Here is a 25,207-nt window from a genome sequence, read left to right on the forward strand (position 1 = left end):
AGTAGCTGGGACTACAGGCGTGCACCACCATACCCAGCTAATTTTTGCATTTTCAGCAGAAATGGGGTTTCATCATGTTGGCCAGACTGGTCTTGAACTCCTGATCTCAAGTGATTCTGCCTGCCTTGGCCTCCCAAAATGCTGGGAATACAGGCATGAACCACTGTGCCTGGCTCTGTTCTTTCAGTTAGCAGTAGTTTTGTGTAAACTAGGTGTATCTGTAGTACCCCTGCACATGGCAGGTGCCCAGTGAATAATTATTCCTTCTCTTCTCACGGGGGCATATCCTGACCCCCACTCTCCCCAGATGAACTGAAGCTGGAGTAAAAGGGACTGACCAGAAGATTCCATCAAACCTCATTTTGTTAGCCCTATATACAAAGTATTATTTGTTAACCCAAGTATCTGGTTAGCTAGCTGGAAAATGCTTTCCTTGTTTCAACTCTTGATGAAATATTTCCTTTCTATATTAGCAATAAAGACTGATGAAGATAATTGAAACATCCTTATGAATAGCAACAATAGTCTTCATGAGTGAGTTTATTTTGATTACAGAATCTACTTTGAATTTGAAAATAAATAAATTAGGGAGCAGAAAAATAATTCTTCTAAACTGAGAAGGTTCTAATTTCTTGAATTGTGATTAATTGAGCTTAATTGTATTTATGGAATGATTATATGGACCCTCCAGTATGTAAATAAAGGTTCTGTCCTCAATGCCTTTATATTCTAATTGAACAGATCCATCATACATACAAAAATCACTGGAAAAATAGCTGATGCAACGTGCCAGCCTATTCTAGAATAGGTCGTACAAAGTCAGAAGGGAGAAATCTCTGGGAGAGGACTTGCAGAAGTTGAGGGAACTGTTGTGTCCCTTAGGAAATGAGGAAGGTGGGTAACCAGAGAGAAGAGTGAAGTGTAGCCTCTGGGGTAAACGAGCAGAGGTGTGAATTTGGCAGAAGCTCAGTAACTGTGACAAATGTTAGCACACTTTTGTACCGGAATTTCTGTTCCCACCCTGTCTTCAAACAGGTCTCCCTTCTTACACACACAGTATCATTATGCAGTAGAACTTCCTGAACGAATAGGAAAGAAGACATTTTCTTCCTGTCTACATGATAACTTCTTGGGTCTGGTGAGAACCCTCAGGATATCTACATCCTTTCATCTTGCCACAGAGGGTAATATTGACTGGATTATGCCACGTAGGCAGTCAGCTTTCACAGGTTAGTGAATTCTGAATGTCAGAGGGATTTGAAGGAATAGTTATTTAAGTTGAGAGATTTGATTCCAATTTAAATTTCTTTTTTTTTTTTGAGACGGAGTCTTGCTCTGTTGCCTGGGCTAGAGTGCAGTGGCCAGATCTCAGCTCACTGCAAGCTCTGCCTCCCAGGTTTACGCCATTCTCCTGCCTCAGCCTCCAGAGTAGCTGGGACTACAGGCGCCCGCCACCTCGCCCGGCTAGTTTTTTTTTGTGTTTTTAGTAGAGACGGGGTTTCACCGTGTTAGCCAGGATGGTCTCGATCTCCTGACCTCGTGATCTGCCCATCTCGGCCTCCCAAAGTGCTGGGATTACAGGCTTGAGCCACCGCGCCCGGCCTCCAATTTAAATTTCTAAAGATTCCTTTTGGCTTTGAAAGAATCTTGAAAACTTCGTGAGAAGTTAAACCTTTACTTTTAAGATACACTTTGAAATATAAAGAGAATTTTGCAGTGTAGGAAAGTCTTCTGGTGTGAACATAAAGAATGGCCATGCCAGGAGATGCGGCCTGGAACAGCAGCTCCCTCCTCCAGCCCTGTAGGCTGCCCTCCTCACGTCCCTCTACCCTCTTCTTTTCCTTGTCTTCACTCTCCTTTACTGGATGTCAGCTGGCATCGCATGAAAGGGATTTTATATGTTTAACTTATTGGATAGCATTTGCATTTTTTGTTGTTTTTCTAAAATGGGAAGGTAAATGTAACATTTTTGGTTTCTTGTAGAAAAACATCCACCTCCTTTAAAGCTAGACTAAGATGGTTTTTTGGATTTGTATAGTTCTGAATTAAACTGTTGTGTTCCTGGATAGAAAAATTATCTTTCCTCTTTTACTTTAGATGATCTTTATGTGACCTAAGTAAAAGGTCACCTCTTGATTAATAATAACAGCTTTACTATGTCTTTTAAATTATCTGTGTATGTTGTTTTATTGATCTTCTGGGTCAGCTGAGTAGATTAGAGGGGGTCGTGATGAAGTTGCTGCTTTAACTCATGGATACTGAAAGACAGAGTTGTTGAAAAGTAAAAATATGTTGTTAATCATAGGGGTTATTTTTGACCCAGTTAGTCATCAAGCAAAGAGAGCGTGTGCCCTTGTTGGGAATAAGGAAAGCAAGACTTTGAGCAAGAGTTCCAAGAAAGGCAATCCTATGCAGCTAATCATCAGACAGAGAGCTTGGAAGTAATGGGTTAGAACACTGGTCATCTGGCAGACTTAAGGAGCATTCTACTTGAGGTGCTAGCCTTGGGTCACACAAAGCCATGATAAAGAGCACAGTGCTCATCTTGGTAATGATTATGTCACAGGTGGTCACTTCCTATCTGCTAGATGGTGTCCCCAAACCTTTTTGTGTATTGGTCCATTAATCTTCACGGTATACCTGGGAAGAAGCTGGATGCCATTCCTGCCAGAGCTAGGGGCTGCCCAGTCTGGCCTCATAGGCTCCACCTCAAACTGCAGCTAAATGCCTGGGGACAGGGTCTCTTGCCCCATCTATCTTTCTCTGCTTTCTTCCGTATAGAATTCCCACCTCTAACAGGTACTTCACAGAATGGCAGGTATAAATGAGTAAATGTCAGGAAAGAGAAGGAAAATTAAAAGTTCATTGCTTCTTAGTGTTTATTCTTAGTGGAGTAAAAAAAAATTATGGCTTAATTCTGTCAGGAAAAAAAAGCACTACATATGGCATTTTATGTGTGTGTAGACTACATTGACCAGATTTACTGGTGCAAGGATTTCTAGTTATAGTGTATACTGCACAGTTTCCAATATTAGATTTAATCGTTACTGAAAGGTGACAACTTTAAAATACCGTATCTTAGATAAAGTAAATACAAACCTTTAGGAACTGAGGTCAGTTTTGCTTCTGCAATTCTGATATGGAACACCGTCACCCCTTCAAATGCCCCTGGCTCTATCCCATTATTATCAAGAGGGTTTGCACTCATTTCTGTCAGAGGAGAATGACATGACTTAGCACACATAGGTTGTATATAAAGGAAACTCACAGTGCAGAGAGACACATCCCAAGAATGAATATCCCAAGAAGCGCGACCTTCGTCCTTTAGGCTCATTCTCACTCAGTATATCTGCTTCTGTCTATCTACTGTCCTTTCTGTCAGCAACAGAAAAATAACTGCTTTGTATTATGTAAACTGGAATATATGAGAAGTTCACTATTATTCACTTTGAATTACCAAATCAGTGACATTTCACTGTCCTCCAACCATGAGCACAAGTAAGGTTTTGTTATTATAATAGTGCATCAAAAAAGATCATCCTTCATATAATCCAAAATGCTTATATTTTTCTGTGTACATTTTTGTGTCTTAAACTTTTTAAAATTGTAAGTCAATTATAAATTATTGTTTTGTTAGCAGAAATATAACTTTGAAGAAATGCCAGTAAGTGAGGCCAGGCACTTGGTTGAATTAAATGAATAAATGAATTAGTATTATTGGTTATGAATTTTGAATGGATATTATAGGGAGATGGCATGGTTATATGATGGGTGTTAGAAATAAAATCAGGTAGAGTTTTAAATATAAGACAAAAAATTCCTCACATCGATAATCTTAAAGCAGATAACCAAATGTTAGGTGCACATTCTAAATAATATCTGAACTAATTTTGTATATTATATTTGAGTAGCTTATGCAATACATTAAAAATACTACCTTTAAATTAAATAAGAATAATTTATATTTTATTAATTAGGGTCTGGTCAGAAACAGAAACCACGCTAAGTCTTTCAAAGGAGGTTTTTTTTTTTGAGATGGAGTTTCGCTCTGTCACCCAGGCTGGAGTGCAGTGGCACAATCTCGGCTCACTGCAACCTCCGCCTCCCGGGTTCAAGCAATTCTCCTGCCTCAGCCTCCCGAGTAGCTGAGATTACAGGCGCCCATCATCATGCCTGGCTAATTTTTGTATTTTTAGTAGAGACGGGGTTTTACCATGTTGGCCACGCTAGTCTCAAACTCCTGACCTCAGGTGATCCGCCCGCCTTGGCCTCCCAAAGTGCTGGGATTACAGGCGTGAGCCACCAAGCCTGGCCTCAAAGGAGGTTCTTGAGGGAAAGAGAGACAGTATTACAAAGGTCATATTTTCTTTAAGTGCTAAAAATTTTGTTGGACATTTTAATTGATTTATAAATGGCTTATCTAGGCAAAGATTACTATATTCAAAAATTAATTTTGGAAATTATTCTTAATAGTGGCAATAAAGTGTTCTACATCTGTTTGTTATAATTTCAAGATGTCCCATTCATTTGAAAAACTTACCTAAAACATGTAAAGCATTCATTCCTTTGAATGTGTCCTTTTGTATTTTCTTAACTTTATTTTCATGAATTCTGAGTTCTGCTAATGATTTGGGAAGATTAAGTGGTATTTCACTTAGTTGATTGTGGGACAAATATAGCCTTCGCAACTTCTTTGTGGTTAGAAAGGCTTTTGGGTGAATCTTTGTTAGCTTGTTGTTGTTCAGGATCAGACCCTTGATCAAGCATAGAAAGTTACACAATATTAGGAAGTGGATTTGATTTACCAGTATTCTACAGTGATTAGCCAATCATGAAAATCAGTATAATTTATAACATTGGTGTACTAGATCACCCATGTAAAAAATTTCCCAGCCCGATCTAAGCTTTAAAAAAATTTTTACTAATGAGTTAGAAAAGTGCAGAGCCATACTAATTAATGTTGTGCCATTGGTTTAGATAGAAGTTCATCTTTTAAATCTTTGAATAGATAATACATTCATATGGTTAAGGCTTCAGCCTCTACTCAGCCTCCTATTTCCCTTCAGGGAAGTGACCAACAATACTATCTTTATCTTATCTTAAAATCTATCTACTCTACAAAACTATGTTTAGCGCACACCAAATATACTTTTGCATGATTTTGTCTACTTTGAAAACCTCACTTCTTTCATATTTACTAATGTTTACCATTTCTCCCAGAACAGAGACCTGAAAGGAAAAAACTCCTACAAAGTACTCTTGGCATTCTGGCATATTTTACATATTGGGGAGATAGTAATGGATCCTGAGAAATGACTCAATCGCTTATCAGTTTTCTGGATATTTCTCAGGGCAATAAGACAGCATCCTCCAGAGGGGGTCTAGTAACTCCAGAGAGTAAAAAGTGCTCGTACCAGTGTGAGTGTGCTCTCTGCTACCAAGTCCTTTGCAACATGTCCAAGGGTGCGTGGCTGCTTGGGTGACCAGTCATCTCAGTCTGCCCAGATCATGACATTATGGGATGTGGGGATTTCAGAACCAAAACTGGGAATGTCCTAGGCAAACTGGGACATGTTGGTAACACTGATAACGATTTGCATTGCAAAATGAACATAGCTCAGTTCTTTACTCATTGCCAGATTATTCAGAGAGAATTTTCTATGTTTACCAAGAATGATGACAGGTCACTGAGCGTCTTCAGGACCTTTCTGTCCCCCTTTACCAATCCAGGTCATCTGATTTTCTCAAGGAGCAGCTCTAGATTCATTCATTTTATGATTTTGTTCTCAAATTCATTTTACAAAAATCTCCGTTTGTTTCCAGACTGGTTTAATATGCCTCACTGGTATTACTCACATTGTTGTTGTTTTTCCATGGCAGAAATACACATTTTGGTTGCTCAGTAAACTCCTTTTATCTGCACGTTTCCTCATCTCACTCTTGGCCCTTTGTGCTTTCCTTTTCTCACCCTCCGGAAATTCCAGATAGATCACTATTGCTAAAAGTTTCACCAAGAAAGGGTAAGCCTAGGAGAAGAGGTGAAACTACATTTTGTTACCAACTGGTAAAATATCCTCGTTTCTGAGTGTGTGATGCCAACTAAAAGTATCTTCTCTTTTCCTTTGGTTACACTGAAAAATGAGGCGAGGGGAATTTAACAACTTGGTGGATCATCAAGATGGTTTGTGAATCCTCTCTTGACTCCATGAGGTAAATTTAGCTGGAATTATTACTCTCCTTTTAGTGAAGAGGAAATGCATAAAGTGAAGAAAGGTGACTTGCCTGTGCCACCCAACAGGTGAGGGTTAGAGAGACCCCACCACAAAGTGAACCTGTGCGTCAATGAGATCCAAGTCTAGTGCATTGGGCTTTTGTTAGTTTGTTTTTCCTGATTAAAACATGCAGTTGTTGGAACTGTGTAAAAGGAAGGAAAAGTAATACAAAACTGTGTAAGAGGTTTTGTGCAGGACTAGTAAGAGCTGCGCCACAAGGTGGGCTGCCCTGCATGGTGAGCTGACTAAGTGATCCAGTTAAACTGCACTCTCAGTGGCGACTTGGTGATCACAGAGCCTCCAATTCATCATTAACAAACAGTGTAAGGACAGAAGATGAGAAGAGCCTAGCCATTCAGTAGTAGGACAGTGATTCATGCCACATGTGTCTGATAATGGCTGGAAGTGAGCTGGGAGGGCTGTGAGTGTGTTCAGTGATTTTGCTCTGACTATCATCCTTTGTGTAAGAACCTGAGTGCCAAATAAGCAGCTAAAACATAACACAGAGAATTTGTAGAATGTCTAAAATATAGTTTGAGTCTCTTAAAAGACATATATAAGGTGATATTATAATTATATAAATGTTTTGTAATTATATGGTATACCCACAATTCAAGTATAAAGCATTTTATTCTTCTTTTATACTTTTATATATATTTTTAAAGTACTTTAAAAAGTGATTTACATTAGTACACCCGGTCAGTCGGGTCAGTCTGCTAATAGTAGCTTGGCAGTAATACTACTTAACAGCTGGGGGCTTACCCACCATTGCTCTATACCTGACATGCATTTCTCAAAGAAAATCAAGTAGGTCTAAGAAAGATCCTGATACCGTTTAGTTTCTCATTTCCTGGTGAATAACAAGAATACATATGGGCTAAGTCCCTGGAATGCTCCTAAAATGTAATAAAATAATGATATGACAGATTTAAAACTTTCATAGCCCCAGTATTAAATATGCCATTAGTTATTATTCTTGTGGTTATCTAAGCTGAAAAGGGGTTGAAGAAGTGGTAAACACATCAACAGGCTGTATTTCCAACTTCTGATGGTAGAATAATGGCCTTGCCATTCTCCCAAAGATTGTGTGGCCTAAAGTTAGTGAGTGGACTGGGTCAATCCTCAGTGGAATCCGTTGTGTCATTTCTGATTGTCTTAGTGTTTTAGTGAGACCTAACTTATAAACATACACTCTTCCAGTTGCTCTTTTATATTGATATGGAGCCTTATCAGATCTGAGCTGCCTGCACACTTTGAAAGTGAAAAGAGCAGACAAGGTGTTGGCTACCTGACAGTGCAGTGTGAGAGCTGGATTTTGCAGGGAGGCTTGATGTGAGGATTGAGCATCCCTCAGTCTGCCTTAAGTATGATTGGCATACATGCCTCGATCCCAGGGTGACATAGAGGAAGGGATGGGCCAGAGTGTCCACTGCACTGACCCAGGGTGACAGGGAGGCTTGGTGACCCCTCATCTCTCAGCCACAGGAACAGAGCCAGGCCTGCATGGTAGCAAGGGGCTAGTATGGTTATGGTATTTTCTACCCTGTTCTCTTAGTTTTAGCTTACCTAGAGATGACAGACTTTAAATTTGCTTTCTCCAGCATAGCCTGAGAGTGTGGGGAAATGGCCTGGAATAGCCAGGCCTGGCTTACCACCTCAGATGATACAGAACCAGAGCTCTTCCTCTAACACCACGCCGGAGTCAGCGAGGCAGGAGCTGTGCTGAGGGGAGGTGGTAATACTTCCACAGCTGTGGCAGGGGGAAATGAGGCGTTCCTCCAAACCCGATTTCAGGCTAAGTCAGAAATTTTACTTGCTAAAATCTAGAAACTTCAAAATGGTTTTTTGGTTTATTTTTGTTTTCGAGACAGGGTCTTACTGTGTCACCCAGGCTGGAGTGCAGTGGCATAGTCACAGCTCACTGCAACCTCTATCTCCCAGTTAAGACTACATGCACCACCACCATGCCAACTAATTTTATATTTTTTAAAGAGGTGGAGTCTTGTTATGTTACCCAGGCTGATCTCGAACTCTTGGGCTCAAGTGATCCACCCACCTCAGCCTCCCAAAGTGCTGGGATTATAGGCATGAGCCACCACACCCAGCCCAAAATGTTAAACGTGGAAGTAGTAATCTTTTAAATCCTAGAATATTAAAATGATACTAATATAGTAAAGAAAAAATTCTGGCCGGGCGCGGTGGCTCAAGCCTGTAATCCCAGCACTTTGGGAGGCCGAGACGGGCGGATCACGAGGTCAGGAGATCGAGACCATCCTGGCTAACACGGTGAAACCCCGTCTCTACTAAAAATACAAAAACTAGCCGGGCGAGGTGGCGGGTGCCTGTAGTCCCAGCTACTCGGGAGGCTGAGGCAGGAGAATGGCGTAAACCCGGGAGGCGGAGCTTGCAGTGAGCTGAGATCCGGCCACTGCACTCCAGTTCGGGCGACAGAGCGAGACTCCGCCTCAAAAAAAAAAAAAAAAAAGAAAAAATTCTTTTCCTCTTTAAAGATCCAATAAAGAAGCCATACGTGTATATATTAATCAATCAGATATATTCTGTGTGCTGCTGTTAAGAGATTTGTGGTGTCTTCACACGTTTGGGTAGAGACTTCTTACACTGTTTGCTAATGATTGCTGTAATTGTTTTCTTGTTCATTTTAATGTATAGTGACTGTTACTACCTGAATAGATTGTAAGCTTATTTGAGGACCATTAAGCTCAGCCCACTGCCTTTTACATGGCTATTATTTAATTAGCATCCATTGAATTAGACTATTAATTGAATGAAATCTGTAATTTTCCTGTTGAATGCAGGGATTTTTGTCATTCTTTACATACAGAAAAGTAATACTTGTTTATGCTAACATAGTATAATTAATCATTATAGCAAAGATTATATAATCATTATAGCAAAGAGTTTTCACTTAAATCTTTGAAAGTATGAGGATATATTCTTACATAAAGCGAAGTGAGTCCTTTAAAATCATTTTCTTTGATTTCCTTAATTTTATTGTTTTGAAGATCAACCATTCGAGTATCAAATGGAATGTTGGCTGGGACTGAGGTCAAACCTTAGAAAGAAACAAACATATTATATATTAGAGAATCATGCTAAAGATGAGATTACTAATATGGTAGAAACACATTTTTTAAAACCCATGATTATCATCAAGTTACATATAACTTAACAGTCATAACAGATGACAAAAAAAACATTGTTTTGGGGGAAGACCTCAGGACCTTTTTGAGTAACTTACTAATTTTTACAAGGTGTCTAGATTGGTATAGCTGTCACCACTCATCCCCTCTAAGGTGGAATAAAAGGAGATAAATTGGAGCTGCCCTGGTGGCTGTGAGAAGGTGATCAAGCACTGAGGTGCATCTTCTGTTGATGTACCTTTGGCTGAGGAATATTAGCTTTCTTTGCAAATTTTCAGGCTGTTACAGTGCTAAATTGGAGCATATGGGTCTTGATAATTTTTCCTTCTTTCTTTCTTTCTTTTTTTTTTTTTTGAGATGGAGTCTCACTCTGTTGCCCAGGTTGGAGTGCAGTGGTGTGATCTCGGCTCACTGCAACCTCCACCTCCCGGGTTTGAGCAGTTCTCCTGCCTCAGCCTCCTGAGTAGCTGGGATTACAGGCGTGTGCTACCACCACAAAAATACAAATTTTTGTATTTTTAGTAGAGACGGGGTTTCACTATGTTGGTCAGGCTGGTCTCAGACTCCTGACCTCACAATCCGCCCGACTGGGCCTCCCAAAGTGCTGAGATTACAGTTGTGAGCCCCTGCACCCAGCCAGGTCTTGATCATTTTAAGAAGCCTTAGAAAGTTGTGTTTAGAAAATAGAAAACTTAGATTTTTTTCATGTATATTACCAAAAACTTTGCCACCCATTTCCTTTAACTAATTCCTCTAATTAGTTGTAAATTCTTTGATTTCCACATGCTGATTCATACATACTTCTTTTTTTTTTTTTTCTTGGGACAGTCTTGCTCTGTCGCCCTGGCTGGAGTGCAGTAGCACCATCTCAACTCACTGCAACCTCCGCCTCCTGGATTCTAGCAATTCTCCTGTCTTAGCCTCCCAAGTAGCTAGGATGTGTACCACCATGCCTGGCTAATTGTTGTATTTTTAGTAGACACAGTGTTTTGTCATGTTGGCCAGGCTAGTCTGGAACTCCTGGACTCAAGTTATCCTCCTGCCTTGGCCTGGATGTCAGTACACTTTTGATAGAACCGTCCTCACTCCTGAAGTATAGTCATTTAATAGCCAAAAATTGAAGAACTGAAAATCTAGTATTTGAATATCAACATTCTATCCTACAGCTCTGTGTACTTTTCCTTTCCATACTTTAAAATTGGCCAGGCGTGGTGGCTTACTCCTGTAATCCCAGCACTTTGGGAGGCCAAGGTGGGTGGATCACTTGAGGTCAGGAGTTGTAAGACCAGCCTGACCAACATGGTGAAACCCCGTCTCTACTAAAAATACAAAAATCAGCTGGGCCTTGTTACACATGCCTGTAGTCCCAGCTACTCGGGAGGCTGAGGCAGGAGAATCGCTTAAACCCAGGAGGCAGAGGTTGCAGCGAGCCAAGATAGTGCCACTGCACTCCAACCTGGGTGACAGAGGGAGACTCTGTCTCAAAAAAAAATAATAAAACAGGCCGGGCGCCGTGGCTCACGCCTGTAATCCCAGCACTTTCGGAGGCCGAGGCAGGCGAATCACGAGGTCAGGAGATCAAGACCATCATGGCTAACACGGTGAAACCCCATCTCTACTAAAAAATACAAAAAAATTAGCCGGGCGTGGTGGCAGGCATCTAGAGTCCCAGCTACTCAGGAGGCTGAGACAGGAGAATGGCGTGAACCTGGGAGGCGGAGCTTGCAGTGAGCCGAGATCGCGCCACTACACTCCAGCCTGGGCGACAGCAAGACTCTGTCTCAAAAAACAAAAATAATAATAATAATAATAATAATAATAATGAAATCAAACTGACACTCAAAAAATTTAACTCTATATGGGAAGAAGAAGGGGAGTTAACTTGATGAATTAGCAAGGTAGAGGGGCAGTTCTGTTTGTTAGAATAGATTAATTTTGCCATTTTTATGAACACAGGAAATTATTTTGGTTTCAGAAAATGAAGTGGAAGTCTCATAGGAAACTGGAGGTTCTGCAGAAGGGATCCTCCTGGTAACACAGATTTTGACAAACCTACTCCTGCCCTGCCCCTGATGAAACTGAAGTTCTGAAAAGAGTTTCATCTCCTGAGGGAGGAAGAGTGATAAGGGCCCAGACACTCTTTATGGTCATGTTTTGGGGGAGGTAGGGTGGTTGCGGCAGCATGCTGATGGCATGTCTGACTGTCACAGATATCCTTAGGTGGATTTTGTTTACTAGAGTTTTTTCAAAGCTAAATGTTCGGAAAACTGTGTGATGGGAACACCAGATTCCTGCCATGAGGTAGGTTGGGCTTCTCAGGTCTTTGGTGACAAGTGTGTACTGGAGCAGTTTTATGCATCGTCTCATCCAGGGTCTAAATGTTGGAAGCATATGACTGCTCTGCCGTGGCACATATGGAGGCTAGCACGTGGGGGTGGTCTGCACTAAAGATAAATGTGTCCTTATTCACCATCTTACCCAGAACCAACCCAGTTTACATCTAGTGGAGTCATAGCAGATACACATATTTTTATCTGGAATTTTGACTTACAAAGTGCTTTAACATGCACCCACTCTGCAGACTGATAGTAGGTAATGTTTTTTCTTGTCTGAGATGCAGTTAAGTACAATAGTACGTTCTCGTATTCCCTAACTAACCTCTTCTCGCACCCACCATCTGTCTCAGCTTCTGCATTTCTTGTTCCTGCTGCTTTTTCCACAGTCATTCTCCATGAACAAGTTTTCTCAAACAGTACTTGCATCTTAATCTCTTTCTCATGAGAATTCTATAGGTAAAGCGTAAGACCCATTTCTTTCCTAGCCTGTTTCATTAGACTTTACTAGTAAGTCTAGCTCATATTACTCTCCCCTTTTTCTGAATGCTTTTTGTTTGCCTCTCATTTTGTCATATAATGACAAACTTCATTAAGGTCTCTAGAGTAACTTATTATAAGCTTTAACTCTTGCCATGAATGCTATGGCAGTAGGAAGCAAGTCTAATGCTTTTCAAGACATCTGCTCATACAGACTCATGAAGTGACCCTGATGGGCCATCAGCCCCTGAGTGGGAGTTGTGTGCCACACCTTGGCCTCCACGGTGGGGTCAGTCTCAGCTGTCCCCTCTTGGAAATAACTGAGGGCAACAACTCTTGATATGCATTGCCATCATGTCCTCTCCCTAAACAGGGCATGGGTGTGCTCTTGAGTGCTCCTTCATTAGAAGTATTAAAGAAAATACTCAGCAAAGAATTATACATTTTAAAAAGACTTTATCCACTTTTTTGTTAGGCAGTTTTAAACCCAAATTGTTAAAAAACAAATAAAGCATTATCTTTAAAAGGTCTAGATTAGAGATTTCACAAGCTTTCTGTAACTCGTTTCATTGTTCTAGACACGCAGTTTATTTTGTTATCATGGAGTTTTACTCAAAAGTATAGTCTCAACCTGCTAACACCCTGAGATAGAGCTGCATATGATGTCCATTCTCTCTGAAGGGAATTAAAATTAAATGCTTTGATTTAACTGGGGAAGAGAAGGAAATGTTCTATGTACAACATTCTCTTAGTTTTCCTCTGATTTTCTTAATTTTAAAAATAAGTTTGGATGTACTTTGGGGTTTGCTGTACTTTCCACCTGAAAACTTAAATGAAAAAAATCTTGTACAATCAGTGAGATTATTTTTGAAATTTCCGTGAAGACTTTTTCCATCCTTCAATTTGTCAGAATAGCATTATTATTCTTCAAAATAAAATTGGCTTATATTCTTACCTAAATCTGAGCAATGTACAACTCGTGAATAGCACTGACATCCAAATGGACACATTGGAAACAGATCAAATGGGAAAAAAGGGATTCTTGGCTCTTTTGTTGGAAAAAGAGAGTTGTCCTCCTCCTCATCATCATCGTCATTATCTGTGCCTTCCATATCCTTCAGCATCATATTCTTCAATGCCACGTGTGAAGGGCTAAAGAAGGGCTTGGCAGAGCACAAACCCAGGAATAATAGGAGCACATACTCCTTCATGGTGTCTTAGTGTAGATCGGTCTAGGACTAAACAGAAATTGGATATTAAGTTTAAATTGATATAATTCCTGCATATATACATTACTCAGTTCCAGCAAGAGTGCGATGAAATGACATTTTTACCCATTGCTTAGCTAATGTGAGAGTAAATTTATAAAGATTTTTGGAAGACAATTCAGCAATGTGCATTGGGAACTCTAAAAATATCTCTGTTTTTCAGATAGTAATTTTACTTTTTGGAATGTAGTCTCAGGAAACATTTCTAAAGTGCACAAAGATGTTCATCACAGAAGTAAAATAGCAGAAATATTTGAGACAATTATAATGGTTAAAGGGGAATAGTAAAATAAAAGAGTATATTTATTCCATGAAATATTTTGGAACCCACAAAATGCTTGCAAAGACATTTTAAAATATGGGATATTATCTTTTGTGAAATAAAATAAAGCAAACATAAAAAATCCATAAACTGTATACTTACAAACACTCAGAAACAAACAAAAACAAACCTGGCAGGAATATGCCTGATTGATGATCAACTCTGGTTACTAGAACCATAGATGACTTGTGTTTTCCTTTTTCCTTTAACTTTCATAACGAGCAATGAGTATTACCTTTATAGTGAAAAAGCTAATAAACATTTTAAAAACAGAAACAGATTATCTTACCTAACTCTGTATTCCCAAAATCTTTCTATTGCCTTAATGTATTCAGTGTCCCTGAAGGAGGAGTGTCTTCATTGTCTCCTTAGACAACATCTGGAATTTTTCCTTAACTGATTTCTCTCCACCTTTCCCAACCTCACTCTCATAGTTGGTCACTTTTTCCACAATTGGTATATTTTTCCTTCTAATCTGTTCCATTGTCTAGTATTTGATCCAAACTGTCTGATGTCCAGACTGTTCTTTCTTACTCAAATTTCCACTGAGTTCTGTTTGTTTGTTTGTTTTGTTTTTGGGGGGCCAGGTTGTTTTCAGCTGCATTTTTAAAATGCAAACAAAACAGAACTATACAAACGAGAACCTTCAGAGCATAGATTTATTGCCATATTTACATATCATAATTTTTAAATTGTCATCTGTGAAATGTGTATATTCTTCAAAAATTTCAAAAATTAAAAACGTGAAATTATTCAAAATAGATGCATCCTAGAGATGCTCGCTGGTGAAACTGAGTCCTAGCAAGAGGGCATCCACTCACCACCACAGCAGAGGGCTCCGCAGACCTTAGCAGTCCACCAGGCTACAGTCACCTAAATAGTCCACCAGGCCTGCCATTGCCCGCCATTGCCCAAGTGCCAGAGAGCAGCTGAGCTCCAAAAGACTTACATAATCAGCCGGGATTGGCCCAGCCTCAGGAAGACCTACCCCTCCAAATCCCAACTGGTTACAATTTCCCAGAACCAAAAAGTCAGCTTCAACATCTCTCCACAGGCCTGCTTTTTCCTGGATTTAAAAATCAAGAATGAATTCATTAACTTAATTAATATATTTATTTATATGTGGTATGTCTTTTTAAATCACCAGACAAGGGCTAGAATGTCCTACTGTCATTAGTTATTAACCTGATGATTATTTAATTCCTCATATGCTCCAAAAAGCTGAGTGGTGGCATGAACATTTGCCCACTGGGTAGCTGGATGGCACTGGTCAGGTATGTGTGATATTCCTGTGATAATCCACACTACTGCTAGGAAAGAGATTACAGGACAGATCTGAGAATGGCAAGAGTTTTTTATATTTTAATAATCCTATTCTGATTCCCATTTCAAAACTAGCCCTAGCCTCCCATCTGTACACTACTTTGTGGAGGTGTCCATTCAGATGTTATTCTAGACTCATCCCTCATAGGAAATGAGGTGTAAAGAGCTTAAGTGACTTGCCCAAAGTCACCTACCAAATATAAATGGAGCCAGAGCTAGGGCTCATGTGTCCCAACTCCCTGTTCTGTGCTGCCTTCTGCTCCAGCTCATGTGGGGGGACTCAGTTGTTTTATCCAGAAATCTCGTGGCTTCATGAGCATACGCTGTCATTTCTTGTTATCTAACCAGTGTACAAATTCCTGTCCGGTATACATCTGTACATAAAGAAGCACCTGTGTAGCTTGGACTGGAAGGTAGAGAATAGAATGATTGTGAGGTCAGATTTGTGCAGTACAGGGTGAAAGATTGTGCCAGCAACACAGGGTCCAGTGGCTTCTGTTGGAGAGCCCCAGGTGGAAATCACCAACCGTGGCTGACCGCTGTTCTGTAGCAGGTGGGGGGTGTCCCTGCTGGCAGGCAGGTTGATGTTTCGTATTCCAGTCATCCTGGGAATCCTGTATGGGGTCCTGGTAAAGGTTACTGGGGGCTTCCTTTTCAATATCACTTTGTCCCTGGCACATTGTCTCTGTGCCTTGGCTGGCTGTCTAACTTTGACTCATTATGTGTGTTGACTTAGGGCTGTTGTGTGGCTCCTGACTCCTTAAGGTTTAGTGCCCAGCTTTGCCTCAACCTTCAAAATACTCATTCCCTAGAAAAGTCAGCTCTTGGTCCTTAGCTAAATCAAAGTTGGCCCCTGATTCCAGTTTATTCTGTAACATTCTGGCATTACAGCTCTATCTTCTAGGTGCACAGCTGCCCTTGACCTTGTCTGATCTTGGCAACAAGAAGCTATAGAATTATAATGTCATTTGAGGTCCTGTTTCTGGCTTTCTTTGAGGTTGCTGGAGTTATTCAGTGGGCATTTACCAAGCACCCGCTGTGCCCCAGGCAGTGTCACTTGTCAGAATTCTGAATCTCTCAGAGTAGAGCTCACCTTCCTCCCTATCCTCTTCTCTCCCTCACTTCCCCACTCAAAAATAAACACCCACAACTCCTCATCAACTACTGTCAGGTAAATATGAGATCGTAAAGTTCACACCTGAATGTCAGGTGCAGTAATAGAAACACTAAAAAATAAAATGCCTAGATTAGTAAATAGACAATGTAAACCTTATGTACTGTGACTTATGGGGTGGGAATAGGGGTGTGGGGCTTTAACATTAGGTGTGTGGTACCCAGAGCTTTGAAAGTAAAATTCTTCACCATGTCTGTCTACGCATAACCCTCAGTTTACTGTTTGAGACCAATAGAACTAAAGACATTTATAAAAACATATATTCACATGAAAAAAAGATTGAAATAGAATATACAAACCTGGCAAGAGGGATAATGGGATTATAAGCAAAGCATTTTTTTCTTCCCATGCATAGTTTTTTAATTATGTTGCTTTTAAAATATTTTAAATGTCAGTCCGCCAACAGAATTTTCTTTGCTTTATTTCTACATATACTGCTGTCTTTTCCTACCACTTTTGGTAGGAGTTGGTGTAATCAAAGATTTCCCATACACACTATTCTCACCTATCTCTAGCCAAAAGTCAAACAATAGCACCTACTTGGGAAATTGTTTTGGGGTTCACAATTTCTTGAGGCTTAATCATATTTGTTCTGGTCAATAGGAAATGAAGATTTTGATAAGGTTATTTTTTAAGTTGATTGATTGTTCTGTTTTGTTTGTTTTTTGGGTTTTTTGTTTGTTTGAGATGGAGTCACTGTCACCCAGGCTGGAGTACAGTTGCACCATCTTGGCTCACTGCAACCTCCACATCCCAGGTTCAAGTGATCCTCCCACCTCAACCTTCCAAGTAGCTGGGATAACAGGCATATGCCATCATGCCTGGCTAATTTTTTGTATTTTTGTAGAGACGGCGTTTCATCATGTTGGCCAGGCAGGTCTTGAACTCCTGACCTTAAGTGATCCACCCATCTTGGCCTCCCAAAGTGTGCCACTGTGTGAGCCACTGCACCCAGCCTCATTGTTTTAGTTTAAGTGTTTTCCCATAGAATCTTTGAACTATATGGACTTTATGTTCCCAGTCTGGACCGGGAAAACCTGTTTAACAGATAATATATCCAAAATGCAGAAACCAAAAACTATGGAACTTAAAAAAAAAAAATGTAAAACACCAGGAATGTGTTAGAGATCCAAAGTGGGGTGCCAAGAACACATCGTGGTGTTCCTTGTGGCCTGGCAGTGGGAACAAGGACTGGCCTCGGCTCCTTTGCACACCACATAATGGTTTCCCAGATGCCTTCAGCCTTGTGCCACCGTCAAAAGAGGCTTCCACAGTACTGAGTTGAGGTTCGGGATGAGGAACGGGATCACGTGTGAGGAGCAGAACTGACAGTTGAGAGGAGTAGGAGAAGGTACACAGGGCAGGGAAGGCAGGGAGTGGAACAGTAGTGGGCCTGCTTTTTTCCACATCCCTGCCTCAGGGCTGCTGACCAGCCCCCAGTGGCATCAGGAGAAGCATTGTCTCTCCTCTTTTCTTAGACTGATAAGTTACTGCCTTTAATCAAAACTGAGGTAAAATGAAAATATGAAATGGAGACTTCTGCCTGCAAGTTTTAGGCAGTAGCATTATCTGTAGTTGTTGGGAAGCATTCCAGTTGCTGAGCAGTGGAGGCAGCCACTTTTATATAGCAGTTGGGCCCTTCCCTGGAGAGTAAGAGATGGAGAACTTTGAAACAGGAGTTCTTCCTGGTGGTGAAGGTTCCAGAACATTCTGGAACAGGGAGCATATCCACGCTGCTTGAATAACTCCAGGGAGAGGATACTGCCTCAAGGCAGCATCTTCCACAGTTGCCCATCCATAGCTGTTAGGAAAGATTTTATATGGAAACTCAAAAATGCCTTCTGGAAAATTCATTTCTCTCTGCTAGTTCTGTCTTCTGTTAGCCTTATACAATTAATCTAACCTTTTGCATTCTTGTATCCTGGTTGCTTGCAAAGAAAAAAAGCCAACCTTGATTCCATGAGGAATTTGTTATTTACACTCTTTACCTGAGTCTCTTGCTGGGTCTCTTCCACCACTTTGTTAATAAGTACAAGTTAAGGATAGGTCCTAAACCTCCCCCAGTTCAGTGTGCAACTGTTTACCAATAGGAAAATAATGGAATATCTAGGAGGGAAACCTAGATAGCAGTATTTTTTCTTATTATTCAGAAAGAATGTAGAGAATATTATATATCATTTAAAATGATAGGACTTTTGCTTGTTTTGAGTTTATCAATGAGGTATAACCTCTGTTTTATTAGTTTTGGCAGTATTGAGATTATTCTATTTTTAAAACCTTTAAAAATATTAAATCTTCTTCTCAGGAATACTCAATATTTCCCTGATTTAGACCAGTTTTGCCAGTGTTTTCCACTCATGGAAAGCTTTGGATTTTGGTTTCAAGTCTCTCTTAATCAGAATACTATTTGGAGTATTCTTCCAGTGCTACCGCTGTTACTAATAAATCATAGCAGCCTAGAGCTAAGAGAGGCCTTTGAGACCTTCCCCCCACGGCCGTCTTTTACTGAGAAAAAGCTGAGGCAGTGAGTGTCCAGAACTGGCTGGAGATGATGGAGCTGAGGGCTGGCCTTCTCACTGCTTGTTGGTTGTGCTTTCCACTAGACTGCATGTCCTTCTAAATGGATTTTAATCTCATAGTTACTTCCAGACAGTAAAAAGACTTTCCTCTGGAAAAGCCTAGTTAAGGAGGTTTGGCCAAGGTCTTAAAAGAGTTCATAACATATGGACTGGAAATATAGCTTAAGAAACACATATGCTTTCTTTTTTCCATTTAACTGGTCTACAAACTTAGAATGGAAAGTTTGTCTAAGTGAAATGGTATTTCCTCTCAGACACTATTGTTAGGTAAATAAGTCACTGTGCTTTTAAATCCCATGTTTAAATGCCCGCTTGGCAACTTTTCCCTTGGTTTAAACATGCCTATCAGTTCACAGGTACCAGTAGCAGATTTCAGTATATAAATGTGATGTAACATACTCCATATATTTCACAGAAGGAATCCAAACCAAATTCAGATATAATCAAGGCACAGCCTTGTAAGCTAACAAATGAGTTAGAAGTCCAAGCATGCATTTGGAAACTTATTCACAGTACCATTTGTTCATGGATACTGATAAAGATAGCACTTTCCTTAAAAAGTAGTTAATTTTACCTTAGAAGTATAACTAGCATTCTGACGAAGCATTCTGGCTGTTTTTCCTTTTATATTAATTTTTCCCTTCACTAATTTTTCCATATGTCTAGCAACCAAGCTACTGTCTTAAAAAACAAAATCTCCTCCCTCTCCATTTTTATGATGTTTCCCACAGTGCTTCAAGACTTGTACTTGTAAAGTTAATCGTTTTTGTCTCAAACCTCAGATCACTTATCAGAATATTTGTTTTTAATTGAGTAGTTGTAACAGAAGACTATATATCCTCTGTTCTTTCCACTACTACACTATACTTCTTAATGCCCAAAAACAAACTAAAAACATCAGGATCCTTTTATGTGTGTGGGCTTGTGCTTGATTTTTCTTTCTTTTTTTCTTTCTTTCTTTTAACAACTTGATTCTTGGATTTAAACAACTTTATTTTTAGGGAAATATAACCCCCTCAGGTTCTTCATGACTCAGTCCCTACACCATGTGGCCACTGTTTCTTGGGTGCCACACCTCTGAATAGATTAACATGAAAGAATGCTGTGCACTATTGAGGTTACTAGGGAGTAGAATCTTGGATACATTGCTTAAATTTTTTAATCTAAAATTTAATCAGAAATTTACTTTGAGAGTGGACAAGGGAAATCTTTGAAAGTGTTAAATTCTGACTGTATACATGCTGTGAAAATTTCCTAATCTTTCATATTGAATATAGTGCTAGCTAAACTATTGCTAATAAGTATTCTTTCTTGGAATTGTATAGATTTCCATTTAAACTTTTCAGTGCCATTTCATTATAATAAGGAAGACATTTATCAAGGAAAAATATGAATATTCAAATGTATAAGTAAAAATGACATTTCAGTAATTCACACATTTTAAATACACATTAGAAAATATTTTAAATATTGAAAAATGTATTTACTGTTTCATTTAATAGAGCTGTGATATCCCCAAACTTCATGACCATTATTGTAGCAAGGTTATTTTCCTAGATAAACACACAAGATGTTTATTTAAATGACTTTTAAAATCAATCATGTTAACATTTATGATAAAGCATAATGACAGGTTTTCACTTAGCTGAAAAAAAAGTCACATAATTATATTTAAAATAAATTCATTATAGATAAGACATAAAACTAGAATAATTTTAGGTACAAATTTAGGTTTGTATTTAAATGCTGATTTTTAAGAAATTATAGAGATAAGCTTTGGACTTTATCATATGATTTATAAGCATTTATTAATAACATTAATGTCTCCTTAGTACTGACTATAAAGTATACATTGGTACATGTAAGATAGACATGAAACATACCTGTCAGAAGAGAGTAGTCCTCCTAAAAGTAGAAGTTATCCACCATGTACTACTTATCTATAATGTAAATGTTCTCAGACACTGTGTAAGAAGAAAAGATGAGGAGGTATTACATTTAAAAGCAAAAAACACCCTTCAACACAGTCCTGGTGTGGCTGCACCCTGGGTGATACTGGAATAAACTGCTCCCACAGATTAGTCCATGTTAGTACTGAGGAGCAAGATTAAAACTTGTTACTGCTCATGTGTTTTCCATCACTGTTTGTATCGTAGCCAAGACTTCTAGCTAAACTCTAGACGTCTACTGGAAGATTCTGAAGAAAAAAAAAAGAAAGTTTAATAATGCATGGCAACTGGCCATTGAAAGTGCAGTCGGAGTCATTCAAGAAATACCTAGTTTTAAAAATATAAGATTCTTAAGTGAATGACTATTTGTAAATTACAATTTCAAAACTTACTCAACCTGTATAGACTAATAAAATATTTATCAATCTGAATAAAGGATACCAATATTACTGAAGTATATACCCAAACTTCAGATGTACCTGAGAAAGAACCATGCCTTTTTTTTTCTTCTAATGACTGTAGCTATTGCATTGTGCGTACTTCTCCAGACTTTTTTTTCAGCGTTTGGCACTGCTAGAGGCATGTCAGGGAGACTGTGTGCGAGGCTCCATGAACTGCTCCCTGGACTCAACGTATGTGATATAACACAGCCACACATGCATGTCCAAGTAACACCCGCTTAGGACGCATACAGCTTTCCCTTTTCAAGAGAATATTAGCTGTGGCCTCACTGACATTTAGGGAGACTTACAGCAGGGAAGATGCTATTCCCTGAAAAAAAAAATCATTATTTGTACTCCTTTTTCCACTCATCCCGAAGAGACTGCCCAATTCTATATGAACTAAGACCTTCAAGAGACGACAGTTTTCTTTTTTTTTTTTTTTTTTTTTTTTTGAGATGGAGTCTCACTCTGTTGCCCAGGCTGGAGTGCAGTGGCACAATCTTGGCTCACTGCAAGCTCTGCCTCCCGGGTTCATGCCATTCTCCTGCCTCAGCCTCCTGAGTAGCTGGGACTGCAGGTGCCTGCCACCACACCCGGCTAATTTTTTGCTTTTTTAGTAGAGATGGTGTTTCATCGTGTTAGCTAGGATGGTCTCGATCTTCTGACCTCATGATCTGCCCACCTCGGCCTTCCAAAGTGCTGGGATTACAGGCGTGAGCCACCGCAGTCAGACTGAGAGGGCAGTTTTCTAACCTTAGTGGCAAGGACTCACTGTTATAAGTGACCCTGATGGATCTTCCCAACTGTTGTAAAGATTTGGAGGCCAGTGAAGAGCTTTTCCAGTGGGTTAGAAGACTTGTTGTCTCCTGTCATCAAGAATCTGACCATTGTTTGTTCCCTTTCTCCAGAGAAATGGCACACATTGTGTTAAGCAAAGCAGCTACAGTCCTAAAGAATACATTTGCCTCAGATGTGCACAGCAGCTAGCTGTGTGTTCATCCTCCCCTCACTTAAATCAAGTACTCCTCCTCGGACCTCTAAGCTGACAATTCCAGGCAGCTCGCTAGTCCCATTAGTGGACCTCCGTGTAGTTCAGGCCCCATCCTAGCCCTACAGCACCTTAGGGAATGCCACCGTCCTGTTTGGTTTAGAATGCTCATATTCTCATTTATTCAAGTGTATTTTAGTTAAAGATATATCTGTTAACTGGATGAATTGGGAACATCATGAAAATGTGAACTGGATTTTTAAAATCTTTGTATCCAGAGCATCTAGTGTTTGGCTAAATTCCTTCAGAACACAGTCATAAACAGGAAGCCCTTGGGTCAAACTCAGTTTGTCCTGCACAGTGTTTTGTTTTTGAACTGTTTATTGAAGTGTATGTTATCAAAAAAAAAAAAACCCATAATGGTACAACTCAATTAATTTTTACAAAATGACCCCAATCAAGAAATCCCAGCCTCATACTCCATTCTCATACATCCAGAATCCCTCCTCATACTCCTCAAGTCACAGCCTGAGTTCAGCACCATAGGTTATTTCTTAAACTTTATATAAATGGAATCATACTGTGCATTCTCTTTTTGCATCTGGCTTTTTTCATTCAATGACATGCTTTTGAGATCCATCCACGTCATTGTGATACACGCTAGTTCATTCTCATCACTGTGTAGTATTCTCATATATGAGTAAGCCACAAGTTGTTTATATATTCAACTAGATTAATTACCTTTTGGAGAGCTACTATGAACGTTCCTCAGTCTGTCATTTGGGGGTCATATGCATATGTATTTTTGTTAGGTGAAATTGCTGTATTTAAAAATAAGATTTCAACTTCTCTTTAAAAATTAGGCTTTGCCAGTCCGTGATTTCTGGTTTTTCATGGCAACTGTTGTCTCTGGGACATGTGTTTTTCACTTCTATACTCACAGGATGTTGTCCACGTCACCCACCCAAGCCACTCCTCAGTCGAGTTGCCTGCGTGGCCTTTCTGGGTGCAGTTTTGCCACCCATATCTAGAGAGATAGGAGGCAGTTCCTGTAACGTTGTTTCTAAAGATATGTTACAGCTACTTTTCCTTGATATTTTGCTTCGATCTTTGGGCAGAGGGCCTAGGGAAAGAAATAGGCCCTGGAATAAGATGCTGGGTTTAGGGTAGTATATTCAGCTTATTCACTCTGTTCTGCAGATAATGTAGAAGTGCAGGCCTCAGGCACAACCCTCCACCATCTTGGGGCTGTGGCATGGAAAGCTTTGCCTCACACTTGCCAGAGATGGTGCAGCAGGCACGAACATGCCTGAGTTTATCCCCACCCTTTTCCAGGTTATCATTCCAAACGAAGCAGTGTACCTCTTCTTCCCTCAAGTATTGTGAGGAGAAAAACCTTCCATTTTTGTTTCCTAAAGGGGTCCTATGGAGGGGACCTAGTTCTTTTCTCCATGTTTGTTTGTTGTTGTTGTTATTGTTTGATTTTTGCCTCATTGAGCCTTGGTCTAAATAATGAAGAACTAGTTGCATTATAACAGCATATTTAGGAATCACAAGTAATCTACATTATGTTGCAAACACAAAGATAAGTTACAAAACTGAAAAAGTAATATTCTCAATACTGACAGTTTATGAATAAAAATATTGATTGCCGTAAAAGAAACTTTAATGCAAATTTATTTTCCTTTGGTCTTATATATGCTAACCATTGTGAAAATAAAAATAAATTGCCTAATCTAAGCTGTCATATGATTTCTCACACCCTTTCCAGAACTTCTAGTCTAGACGTGGACAGCAGTGGTCAAAGTCCAAACACAAATAAGAACAGGGGACGACCTTGAAACTGTCTCATGCAAATAAAAGACTGATTGATTGACAGAGTCTCACTCTGTCACCCAGGCTGGAGTGCAGTGGTACAATCATAGCTCAAACTCCTGGGCTCAAGAAGTTGTCCCACCTCGGCCTCCCAAAGTGCTGAGATTCCAGGTGGGAACCACCTGCACACAGCCCAAATGAAAAGGATTGATAGGCGAGGCAGGAGCTGTAGGAACAGCATGTGTCAGGAGTATATTGTGGGGCATACACACACCTGCCAAAAAGTAGGCAGTTTGAATTTTCTGATGTTCTTTGCCAGTCTCTGGTGTCCTTCACGTTCTAAATGAATTGGAATAGATTGTACAATGTTCTCTTATAGTAGTAGCTACAAGAAAAGCCATCCACCCATCCATTCATTCAACAAATAGTGCAAGTGCTATGGAGAGAAGCAGGATGGGGGTGGGAGTGTCAGGGGTACCCTCCCTGTCAGGTGTCAGTCACAAGACCTGAGGGCTGTGAGGGAGTTAGTCATGCCATACAAACACCCACTTTAAGAATGTTCTAGGCCACTGAATCCTAAGATGTAAATATGCATAACATAGGGATTTTTGTATAGTAGATGCTTAAAAAAGCTTCTGTGAAGGGATAAATGATTAAGATTTCATGGGTTTTGATGTTCAAGTGTCCCTCATGGTGGACTAAGCACTTTGGTTTCTAATGAATTTACTTTGTACTGTAGGTTGTGACCCAGGGGCAGTATTCAGCCTGCAGATTGTTTGGAGTGTATAGTATTTTTAAAAACCAGGAAATTTGATGTCAGAGTCCAAGTTTACAATGTATTTTGAAAGATATGAGCTGGAAACACTGACCCTGACGTCCTGTGTAGCAGCGATTTGCTGAGCACGTAGGCCCTCCATGGTTCTCTGCTGCCCTGACCTCCTCTTACCCTCTCCTCACAGCTCTTCTGTTGCAGGGACTGGCTTCTGCTGTGTCATGTGGCTGAGCTCACTCTGTTGTCCTACTTGAAGTTTCTAGTTCTGAAAAATGAATTATAATAAATTGTCACTGAATGTTCATTCAGTTGAGTTTATGAAAAGTGA

At 39.9% G+C, this 25,207-nt stretch overlaps 1 protein-coding gene across 2 annotated transcripts in view; it reads right to left on the bottom strand.

Annotated features, from left to right (window-relative positions):
- The window catches only part of ASPN (asporin), a 29,208-nt gene extending 8,144 nt beyond the window's left edge, over window positions 1-21,064 (bottom strand). For both annotated transcript variants that reach the window (XM_011927461.1, XM_011927460.1), the window contains exons 1-5: window positions 20,796-21,064; window positions 13,202-13,484; window positions 9,233-9,345; window positions 4,541-4,754; window positions 3,100-3,210 (exon numbers count right to left, since the gene is read on the bottom strand). In XM_011927461.1, the coding sequence (XP_011782851.1) occupies window positions 3,100-3,210; window positions 4,541-4,754; window positions 9,233-9,345; window positions 13,202-13,457 (694 nt within the window). In that variant the 5' untranslated portion in view covers window positions 13,458-13,484; window positions 20,796-21,064. The remainder of the gene's footprint in view (window positions 1-3,099; window positions 3,211-4,540; window positions 4,755-9,232; window positions 9,346-13,201; window positions 13,485-20,795) is intronic.
- Between the last annotated feature and the right edge of the window lie 4,143 nt (window positions 21,065-25,207).

The sequence above is a fragment of the Colobus angolensis genome, unplaced genomic scaffold (assembly GCF_000951035.1).
Source record: "Colobus angolensis palliatus isolate OR3802 unplaced genomic scaffold, Cang.pa_1.0 Scaffold72, whole genome shotgun sequence".
Lineage (NCBI taxonomy): Eukaryota > Metazoa > Chordata > Mammalia > Primates > Cercopithecidae > Colobus > Colobus angolensis.